This window comes from Pteropus alecto, unplaced genomic scaffold, assembly GCF_000325575.1.
Source record: "Pteropus alecto unplaced genomic scaffold, ASM32557v1 scaffold7, whole genome shotgun sequence".
Taxonomy (NCBI): Eukaryota; Metazoa; Chordata; class Mammalia; order Chiroptera; family Pteropodidae; genus Pteropus; species Pteropus alecto.
Genome location: NW_006494614.1, coordinates 63,312,456 through 63,323,857, shown reverse-complemented (window position 1 = coordinate 63,323,857; position 11,402 = coordinate 63,312,456). Strand labels below are relative to the sequence as shown.

The 11,402-nt window shown below is 48.1% G+C and overlaps 1 protein-coding gene across 4 annotated transcripts in view; it reads right to left on the bottom strand.

Annotated features, from left to right (window-relative positions):
- The window catches only part of ACSF3 (acyl-CoA synthetase family member 3), a 56,195-nt gene extending 48,385 nt beyond the window's left edge, over positions 1–7,810 (bottom strand). Inside the window, exons 1-4 of one of the 4 annotated variants that reach the window (XM_015600647.2) lie at positions 7,123–7,255; positions 5,890–6,067; positions 3,705–4,409; positions 2,070–2,225 (exon numbers count right to left, since the gene is read on the bottom strand). In XM_015600647.2, coding sequence (XP_015456133.1) covers positions 2,070–2,225; positions 3,705–4,385 — 837 coding nt within the window. In that variant the 5' untranslated portion in view covers positions 4,386–4,409; positions 5,890–6,067; positions 7,123–7,255. Of the gene's footprint in view, positions 1–2,069; positions 2,226–3,704; positions 4,410–5,889; positions 6,068–7,122 lie in introns of all 4 variants that reach the window. The other 3 variants (XM_025042736.1, XM_006926766.3, XM_015600648.2) reach the window with 3 other exon arrangements.
- Positions 7,811–11,402: the final 3,592 nt, after the last annotated feature.

Here is an 11,402-nt window from a genome sequence, read left to right as displayed (position 1 = left end):
AGGATTTAAGGCCATTTAAAAACCACTGGAGGTTTCTAGTCACCTTGCACCACTGCTTTACACAAATTTCCTAAATATAAGCTTTAAAAAACCTCCAATATTTAATAATACTGAAAGCAGGATTTTACTAATATAAAATTCAAAATTCACAAAATTCTAATCTTTTATCAACCACCACATCAAATTTATTTCAATATTCAGCTCTGTTGCAGTTTTGAGAAATCCTAAGTCAGTGCCAAGAACCACGAAGGTCTGAGATTGGACCCTCCTTGTGAGCTGTGCTGGTAGCCCCTTGTCCCCAGCACCTCAACAGGTGAAAGGAGCATCCTAATGACAGACAGTTCAGAGCTGTGCAGGCGTGATGGTTAAGGCACCCACCCAGTCGCTTCCAGGGCCCTAGGTGGGGCCACCGTGGTGAGGCGAGAGAGTGCCCAGGAGGTCAAAGAATTTATACACATAACCTGGAGCTCTGGCAGCAGGTAGGAGATATCTGTAGGATTTTCCCCTGTTGAATCCTTAGGTGTCCAAAATCTGCTCTCATTTTCACATTTAAGCTACACAGGTACATATTCAACAAAGTCAATTCCATCAAGCTTTAAACCACTAAGACCTCTTCAGAGGGTGAGACACCAAGGATGGCAGGCAAGGCCTCCCACATGCCAAGGATGAAGTTCTCTGCCATGTTGACATGTGAAATCTCCCACAGCCAAGGACACTGATGAGCCCACCCACACAACATGCAATCCAGGGCCATGGGCCATGAGCCCAAGAGGCTGGATCCTGCTGTTCTGGTCTTTACAAACACACACAAACCCAGAGCTTTGAAGGGAAGTTTATCTCTTAAAGGGACTCTGATCATGGATTTTAAGTAGACAACTGTGTTGTACTGTATCTATTTAAGCTCTGATTTCAGAGGAGCTGATATAGTAAAATTTTATTAAACAAATAACCACTCCCCTAAGTGATTTAAGGGACTTTGCTCCCATATGCTGCACAAATCCAGACGGTTGTGATGATGTTTAAATAAAGTAAGACTATCTATAGAGAGGGTGTTGAACCTGCCACCTGCCAGCATGTCCTTATGGTCCACATAGTCAGTGGCTCAGCCTGCTGTCCTGAGAGGCATCTTTAAGCTGTAGATTGTTCATCTAAAATAACTAAGAGACCTGCAGCTCCAAACAAAACACAAAAAGATGAAGGTCGAGCTTAGTGGCTAAAGGAGGAAGGGAGGAAGGCCCACAGCCCTGCCTGCTGGCCCACCTCCTGGAGCTGCATCAGGCTCTCAGGATAGGGTCTGAAAGGATCCAGGGGAGAGCTGTGTCAAGGTCTCAAGTGTCAAGTGGCAGGGTCAGATCCCGGGTCCTTTCACCTCCAAAGCAGCATCCTTCATTGCTGTGCTCTGCTCAGCAGTGATGGCTCTGCTCCCACCTCCCTCTCCACATGGCCACAACCACAAGTCCCCTCCCTGAGACCTAACGGCATGCTGGGAAGGAACAACGTGCTGAAAAGGGGGACTAGCAGGGAAACTCATAACGATTCCCCAGCTGGACCATCTACTCTAAAACAGTTTAGAGCCGGTGTGCTCAGCTAAAGAATGGCCCCAAAATGTCCACATCCTGATCTCCACAGATGTGGTGCCTCACGTGGCAAATGGAACTTTGCAGATGCCTTGGATACTCGGGTGGGCCCAGTGTGATCACGGGGTCCTTAAAAGAGGGAGGCAGAGGGAGATGTGACCACAGAAGCAGAGACTGAAGTGATGTAGCCACAAGGCAAGGACTGCAGCAGCTCTAGAAACTAAAAAAGGCAGTAACAGATTCTACACTGGACCCTCCAGACGGAATCAGCCCTGCTGACCCCTTGGTTTTAGCTCCCTAAGACTCATTTTGGACTTCTGACTTCCAGACTGTGAGAGAATAAACTTGAGCTGTTTTAAGCTCTCAGTTTGGGATCTTTTGTTACGGTGGCAACAGGAAACTTGCACAGCTGGCAAAGTCTACACACACAGAGAAAGGTGCCTGGTCCACAGGTACCCTAGGCGCCATGCCAAGGACCTGTCCCCAACTTACCAGCTGGGCACTGAACTCCGGCAGCATCACACAGGTGGCTCCCACCCACAGTGGACACAGCAGCTTGTTGACTATGCCATGGATGTGATGCAGCGGGAGGACGTGGAGGATCACGTCATCTTTAGTCCATGCCCACTTTTGGACCAGCCCCGTCACCTGCAGGACAACAGCACAGCCTCAGACAGGAGGGAAGCCACCACGCAGATGGAGGAAGTTAGATGGGGCCTCCCCAGCTGAGCGGAGGAGGAGGAAGGACAACAGCACAGCCTCAGACAGGAGGGAAGCCATCACGCAGATGGAGGAGGTTAGACATCCCAACTGAGCGGAGGAGGAGGGGGAAGAGAAGGAGGAAGGCTAGTTCTTTGTTGCTCCATCCTTAACAGCATCTACAGAAGATGGTAATGAAATGATGAGGCTCTGAGGGTCTGTGTTTTTCCTGCTTACTCCCACGCTGGAGAACAGGGCCGTACAGACAGGAGCTTTAGCCAGCTCGAAAGGGTTTTTGATTTGGGATCTCATGGCCTCTGCAAACACTCTTAGTGGCTTCCCCCCAGGTAGACAGACATGCAATTTTGGCTCTGACAGGCCCTGGGATTTGGGGCCTCACTAGAAGCCAGTGTTGAAGCTAGCCACCCAACCCACACTGCACCTCAGAGATCCCTGCTGCTTCCAGCACCATCCTCACTCCAGCTCAGCTGTGAAGAAACCCAGAGCGGGGTGTCCACGCATATCCTCAGCTTTTACTGAGAAGCAGTGTGAGACTTGCCCATTTGAATCTTCTGAAGTCACCACTGAGCACATAGTCCTACATGCCTCAGTGACCGCTATGTCAAACACATGTGAGATGCTCACTCTCCTTAGAAATATAAGTCAAGAGACGGTCTCTTCAGATGAAAAGTGCGTCTCCTCTAGGAGGCAGAGGTACCATATCAATAGTGCTTCCTTGCAGCCAGCCGGGACTGTTTACCACTGACTTATAAGACTGAGTTAGCCTAAGACTCGATGGCATTGACCTCCTTCTTGTGGTTTGAACTTCTGTTTTATTTTATTGCTCCTACTGTATAAGAGTCTTTATTGTGCACTGAAACAGTTTTTGAAAGGAAGAAGAGTGTAAATTACAGATAAATAATACAGCTGAGGAGTTTTGCAAAGATGGTAACTAAGACTACAGAACACAAAAACAACACCCAAGACATGGGCACATGTGAGCTCCTCCTTTCAAGTTTCCCAAATAAACCATTTTAGGTGCTAATCATACATCTTCATATTTGCTTTAAGGCTGGTCTTGGAAGACCACCTCAACATCATGTCTAGTGACCCAATCTGTCCTGCACATGCCATACAGCCCAGAGGGAGGCCCTCGATAGGCCTATAAAGCCTACACTTGAATGCTTCTTTCTGTTGTCCCTTTCCCAGGAGCTGTCGTACATGGTTTAGTGGGACTCCTGGTCACACGGCACTGTGACTGCATGTTTCAGGTGGAATTGGTAGGATGGTGACAGCTGTGAATGGTTCTACAGAAAAGTAAATGAATGTCATCCCACCCCCAGAGGCCATGCTATAACTGCTGCCATAACTGCCTGACAGAGACACAGCAGACCTCTCCCAACAGCGGTGGCCAGAGCACACACTCACCATAGCCTTGATGTTGTGATGGGTGCTCAGGACGCCCTTAGGCCTTCCTGTGGTCCCGCTGGTGTAGATGATCATGGCGCCCCGATCTCTCCAGTCCCGCTCCGGCAACTCCCCCTCTCCAGGCTCCTCGGCCGCCCCACTGTATATTGCAGGTGAGAGAGGCAGGAGCGGGACCCCCAGTTTCCTGACTACCGGATTCAGGAGCTCCACATACTCCTGGCCGGCAAGGACCATGGAGCTCCGGGAGTCCTGGATGAAGTACTGTAGATCGGCCTGGGGGTGCTTCCTGTAGAGAGGGACAGCGATGCCTCCGCTCATCCACGAGGCCCACTGTGCAACCACGTAGGAGACGTCATTGGAGCACATAAAAGAGATCCTCTCCTCTTGGAGGTCCCGGCTGGCATGCTCTCGGAGCCTGCAGATCTCCTGGGACAGGCGGAGGCTGTGGCAGTAAAGGTCCTTATACGTGTGGCTGCCATGTTGGTCAATGAGGGCAACTCTGTCCCGAAAGACCAGAGCACGGGTAAACACCGGGGCACTCCTGTCAGAGTGGGTTGCTGGAGCCACATGCAGATGGCAGCTTCTTCCATATCTCAAGGGAGCCAGCCCGTGGGAGGCCACTGCACGGACCAGGTGCCGGAAGGACATTACCACGTGAGGTATCATCACACTGACAAGCATCAACTTGGTCTCTTTGGGGTGGGACTGGAAGAGGAAGAGAGGGCACCACGTGTTACTGCACCTGATCATGTCCTAATGCACCCGAAGAAGATCTAAAATCTCCAACCAGACAAGTTCACCTTTCTCCATCATAATGTACATCCTGAATAGGAAATGCTGACTCTCACAACGTACCACCTTTGGAATTTAAATGTCCAACATTTCAGCTTTTTATTTAATCTCATTAGTTTAAGGATTTCAAAAACATACAAGATTCCAAAACAATGAACTAAGTAAAACCGAGAAGCACAAAGAATTCAATGAACTTGTGGGGAAGGGGGAAACCCCCCTCCCCTCCTCTGGTTCTTTTGGCTGGTGGACAAATCAAATCAACAAGAGACAGATTGACAAAGAAAATCAAATTTAATTTCATGCGCATGGGAGCCCCACATACATGAGAGAATCAGAGACCCCGTGCGTGAGAGGTTCATAGATAGAAAGGGAAAATAGGTACACAGGACATCTGAGCTAGGGATGAGGTAAGGCACCTTGGGGTCTCTGAGGGGAGGAAGGTCACAGCAGTACGATTAAAAGAGTAGATGGTCAGTAATTAGAAGTTCACCCTGCCATACAGATAGGTCAGAAAAGATTATCTCTGATAATCTCTATTGTGGGCAAAGCTCCTAATTCAAATTCCTCTAGATAGTTAAACGTGAGGGGACTAGAAGTTTCTCTGGAGCCCACAGGGTCTTGGTTGCCTTTAGTTCAAAATAATCCGCACACCACTGAGACACATCTCGGGGTGGCTTATTCCAAACCCCCACACACTTAAGGTATATTCTGAATAATGGTTTCAAAAATCTGAACATGGAAAAAGACTAGCTAAGAGGGGTAAGTACTAACAGCCACTGAGCAAATGTTTTCTCTCCATCAGCAGGCAAAGCCTTGAGAGTCCAGGGAGCGCACACAGACTCAGGACTCACTTCTGCTCTTGAATGCTTCCCAAATGGTGGATATTTGGGAACTTAGTGATGTACACGGTCTTAAAGAAAGCAAGATCACGGGTCTAAAGTTTCAGTCTGTTTTTTTAAAGCTGAAACATAATTCTTCCCTTTTTTCCCCAAAATATAACTACTAAATAAAGACCAAAATGGTGAGCAAGAAGTGAGAACTTGCTGGAAGGAGCTGTGACCAGCTGACTTTCAATTAGAGTTCTTCAGAGTCAGGGAGAAAGGAGACCTGGGAAGGGGGCCAGGTAGCCACCAGCGGTCCGTCAATCCAAAGTGCCTGACTTCAAGAGCTGGTGTGACTCTGGGGCCATATCCTGCTCTAAGACACTGACCCATGGGGACAGTCCCGTGAGTGGACACACACTTTCCAAATTGCTTCTGCACTGACGGCAGCTTACAACAAGTTTAGCTCAGTTCAGACATCAAGCGCCCACCCACTACCCGAGACTCCTTACTATCAGCATAATTGAAAACGGGTCCTTCCCAGCACTAGTGTGGCCTATTAAGGTCAATACCTATTTGCTCTGGTTTGAAATCTCCAATTTCACAGCTCTTTGAGGAATCTTTCCTCCCCACTGTAGCCTCTGAATCTGAGAAGGGTCTCTGCGCCTCCCTCCCTGAGCAGCTCCTGGCCTCTGCCCCGCTCTCAGCTTTAGCTGTGGCTCTGGGTCAGAGCAGGGTCTGTGACGGGAGCTGAAAAGTGGATCCAGAAAGATTTTTAATAAGTATTATTTTGACAGTAATAATACACTTAACATATTATGCTGTTTTTATCTTGTAATTTCACCTTTAGCCACCCCGTTCAGTAAACAAGGCAGCAGCTTTTAATCTATTTTACACACGAGAAAACTCAAAGTTGCTCAGCTCCTAAACCAGAGTCAGGAGCCCAGCTAGAGCCTTTCCACCCCCAGCCATCTCTTCCCACCATAATCACCCACCCCAGAAGCCCATAGCTACTTTAGCCCTAATGAAATGCCTTGATGGCAATTTTGTAGTGGATGGAATGCAACTCTAGCTGTTCCCACGGTGGAAGTGGGGAGGTAGAAGGCACAGAGACTCCCAGAAGGCACTTCTGAATGCCAGGGGCTGACAGGATGCCTGCCAATGGGCCATCCAGCAACATTATAGAATAAAAGCTGTAAATCTCGACCCACCCCGCCACTTCCAACAGGCCCCGAAAAACGGAAGGTCAAGAATCACCTAGCAGGTGGCCCTGCTCAGCAGGAGGTGACCCAGGATGCCCCCAGGCTGGCACTGCCTCCCTGGGAGCTCTCTCTCTGTCTTTTACACCCTGCCCACATCCTGCTGCTCCGAGGGATCTCCTTCCCTCATGTTCAGCATTTCTCCTGGATAAATCCTCACTTTTCTCTCTCTTTCATTAACTTGCTATAGTGGGAAAACCAATGTGTTGTTTGTTATATGTACTAAACAGTTTTGTTCTCTGTTCTTAATTTAAAAAACAGATTACACACAACACTTCATAATTACCTAACAAAACAAACAAACTCCACAACAACAAAAATGGCCGGAGCCGAGTTATGCTTTGAACTGGGATCCTCACGTGTAGACTGGGCTGTGCCTGTTAGCCTCCCAGGCTGGCTTCTGCAGCCAAGGGCTCCTGGTAGACAGTCAATCTCTCTGTCTGGCCAGCTGGGGAACAGCTCCAGCTACCAGTCTAGGCAGGAGGAAACTGAGACCACAGAGACACCCCTCTCTGCCCCCAGGGGCTTCTGGTGGATCCCTCTCACCTCTGGCAGGTTGTTCTCAGGTCTTGTGCAAATATTCCTTAAGGCTCCACGGCCTTTACCAAAGTTCAGGTCCAAATACACTTGCCCATACTGTTTCCAGATGAAAGAGGCCATCTATCAAAAGTCAGAGAATGTCCTAGGACTACTCCATGATCTCTCCATGCTCTGCCCTCCGCATATGGTTCAGAGGTAGGTTCACAGCTGGTTTTACAACCTGGATTTCTGTTACTGTAAAGAAACCTGACATACTGTAAGAAAGCAGGTGGGCTCAACCAGAGAAAACAAGAAATGTGATAAACATGTGTGACAGGCCAGTTTCAGAAAGTAAGCCAGTGAAAAGCAAACCAGGGCAGCTTTAACATGTTTCCTTTTCTTTTAGCAAATTCTTCTCTATTTGCTTTGGAGGTTAGGGGGTGGGGACAGAGGGACGAAAACAAAGACAATCTTCAAACAGAAAACCTGCTATATGGTATTTTTGGATTATGGCTAAGGCCAGTTTCTTGCCAGTGAGAGAGCACTCAGAGAGATGTCCTATGGGTGCTAGTTGAAAGTGACATTTTCTAGGGTGCTATGAAGCAACTGGGTACAGCTTACACAGACACAAGGAAGACAGATGGATACCCCAAGGAGCTAGGAAGCAACTGCTTCTTCTACCCCTCTCCCCAGGAGGCATCAGAGGGGTGTCAGATTTAATGTCATAACTGTGGTCACCAAAATCAACATGACTCTCTTTTCTTCAAGGCCTCCTCTTTGGGAGTCTTAGAGAACAGGAACCTCTCATCTCTGCCTGGTTCCCCCAGGGCCCCCAGTAGCTGCACCATGCTTAAGGAGGGGGCAGTCAGCTTGCGATGGAAAACTGGAAAACGGGGCTGAAGCACCCTCCCTCCCTAGCCGGGGGCTTCAATTGAGGGCAGGACGGTGGCCAAAAATCTACTGTGTGCTGGGAATAGCTGTAGTGAGCAGTCATAGCAACAACTCAAAGAAATAGGCCACAAAATAACTGGTGAAACAGTGATCCAAACTCAGGCCTGGCTAGTCCCTTGTGTCTGCCACACCTAAGAGTCTGTGATGAGGAGGAGCATCTGTGATGGGGAACTGCCCTGAGAGAGGACATCACACATTAATTCAATGGCGCCTCACAGGCTGCACGTAGGGCTGCCCAGTCCAGGTGTGGTCCAGGGCATCCATTCAGCATCAGAAATGGTACTTCACAATTGCTTCAAAATGAGATATGAAAATAGGAAATGTGGGCCATTTGTTCCATGACTGTATTTTAAAATGTATCCTAAAGAAATAATCAGAGGCGAACATGAACATGCACATATGGGGTATTCAGTGCAGTGTTATTTATAATATTGAAAAACTGGAACTAAACGAAGTGGTCCAGAAGAAGTCTGAGGAAATCAGGGCACACACAGTGGAGTGTTGGGGCCATAGCCAGACTGTGGGTGGCAGGAGCTGACTGGGAGAGGGAAAAAGGATGGTCACTTAAAAAGACGACGAGGTAAACACCCAGATGTTCACAAGGTTACAAGGTGGCTGGTGACTTTTGTTTTACTTACAGTGCTTCTCAATTTTCTCCAACTTTTTCTGCAATGAGCACGTATGACTTTTATAATCAGATTTTAATGTCATTTACTTTTTAAAAATGGAGAGCTTCAACTTCAGTATTAATATTGTCTTTTATACATAGACAAAAATACCAAAAAAAGGTGCTGTGGATGATAGATCCACATACAGTGTGTATGTAACTGTTTAGAGCTCTTTAATTTCTCAAAATGATAGAAGCCAATAAAAATAAGATAATAGCATTCTTCTTTTAAAGCATAAAAGGTCTATGCAAAAAACAAAAAAGTAAGTTCTGACGAAAGCGTTTCAAATGCATGCTGCACTAACACCGAGCTCCGAATAGGCCATGCATCTGCAGCAGCAGAGACCTGGGTACCACTCCCCACTCCTGCCACTGCATCTCCTGCCACCAAGTCTCTGAGTGTCTGGGAGGTGGCAATAACTAGTCAGGCTTTGCATGGGGATGGGCGTGAGCCAGACAGACACAGTCCCAGCCTCTTGAGCAGAGCACTCCTGCAGACAAGTCTTCTTGGATGGACCAGTATAGCTAGAGCTCAGAGTGAGAAGAAGCCAGCCAAGCAAACATGCAGGAAAGGAGACGGGTGGTGATTGTAATTGTGCTTATACCAGGTGTTAGTGGAGCAGATGCTCAGAAGTGGCCCAGCATGATGCTCACTGCGGAGCCTCATAAGAAAAATCACTTTTAATTTGGGTAAATATTGCCAGAGTCGCCTTCAGAGAGGTTGCAGTAATTTGTTCTCCCACCAAACATGTGGGAGCATGGGGCCACCATCCCTTCAAAACAGGTTTTATGTCCCTCAGGTATGTGGCCCTGAAACCATTCCATCATAAATTCTTTCGCTACAGGGCTAAACTCTTCAAGATCATGGGGACCAGGGCTCTGCTTTGAACAGATAAAAATCTGTTCAGGGCAAATGACTGTCCTGAAATCTTCTAGGTCCAGAAAGACCAAGAGCTCCCTCAGAAAGACAGTCTCCACCTTTCAACCACAGGGCTTCCCATGGTCGTGAGGCTCCCCATCACTCCCAGTGGCACAGCTGCCACCAAGTAAATGCAATTCAGCCATGGTTTTCTCTTTTTCAATTAACTAACTTGCTCTCAGCACCTAACCAACCCGAGATAACCGATGTCACCATGCATCGCTGTGAAAGCACAGAAACCTGCATTCTGGTGAGCAAGGATGGCCTTCTTCCGGAGGACGACATATTGCTCTCAGATTCCTCTGGGAGGCAGGAGCCCAGCCAGAGACTTGGTAGAGACTACTTGGTGTTCTAACCATTCAGAGTCTTACTATCCCAGGTTCACAGTTAGACCGTCAAGGCACACAGACCTCTCAAAACCATCAGCCAATGCCAGGAAGTTTGCATCTTTTGGTTAAGAGCTCAGATTTTAGAGTCAACAGATTCAGACTGGAACATCCTCCTTTATTCTTAGTATTCTTCACCTGTCTAAGCCTTCATTTCTCCATCTACAGATACAGTATGAACAAGACCTGCACACACAGTTCTGTGAGAATGACCTGGCACACGTGGATGGGGAAACAAATGTAGGTACCATCCTTAGCAAGGGACTCGCCATGGAGACGCATGACAAAAATTACTTGATAAGAATGATACTTGCATTCAAATGAAGGTGGCTGGTTTCAAAATGAGTAAAATGGCACCTGACTGATTACCATTACCCTGACCCCCACCCCCCACCACCCTGAATTTAAAGCTGACCCCAGCACTTCCTGTTGTCTGCTGCCTGGTGAAGGTATGAGGTGGGAGAAATGGACTGCACTCTTCCTGCGGTGGAGGACATTAGTTTCAACACGATGCCTGCGGTTTGGCGGGGTGGGGGTGGAGGCAGGGTTGTTCTCAAAGTTATATTTTTAAGTAACAGACATTCTCACTGCATTCATGAGTACTACATTCAAATCAAAAAACCAAAAGGGAAAAACATACACCTAACCCCCTATCCATATTAGGAAGTAAAATACTATTTGAAAAATGACATCTAGAGGGAGGAAGCTTACTATCCCAGGCTCACGGTTCAATCCACCAATTCAGTCTGCCCCGAAGAGGGATTCTGGAACACGGAGTGGCAGTAAGAAAGCCTCCTGGGCTGGGAATCAACAACTCCCCAAACACATAATTTCTGTTCCCACCTCTAAGTTCTCATTCTTTCCCTTTTTGGCAAACTCCTCATCATCCTTCAAAGCCCTGCTCAACATCACCTTCTCTTTAAAGTCTCCCCTCTCTTCGGAATGTTGCCTGCTCACAAGGCCTTCAAAACATCAGGCACTTACATATTGCCACGTTTTTTGGACATGAACATTCCCAGAGGAGCTAAGCCGGCTTTAAAACTGCAGAGCACAGAGCAGAGCAAACAAACAATAAAATGGGCGGGGGTGCAGGTACTTCAAGGTTGATTCCTGCAGGCCTACTGAGAACGGAAATGGATTTTAGAAGCAACAGATCAAGTTTCTAACGATGGCTGAACATGAACTCGACGAATTCCAACATCCTTTCGGGAATGCTGCGTGGGGAGGGACCCCTGCTCCCGCCCCCACTCGCTCTGAGGGCAAAGGTTCCTTCATCTGACATGGGCACCTGCGGCCAGGTAGAGGTCACAGGAGGAAGAGGGCGGGGCCGGGACGCGGGGCCAGCAGCCCCAGTAGCCGTCGGCCTGGCCGGATATCTGTGGGG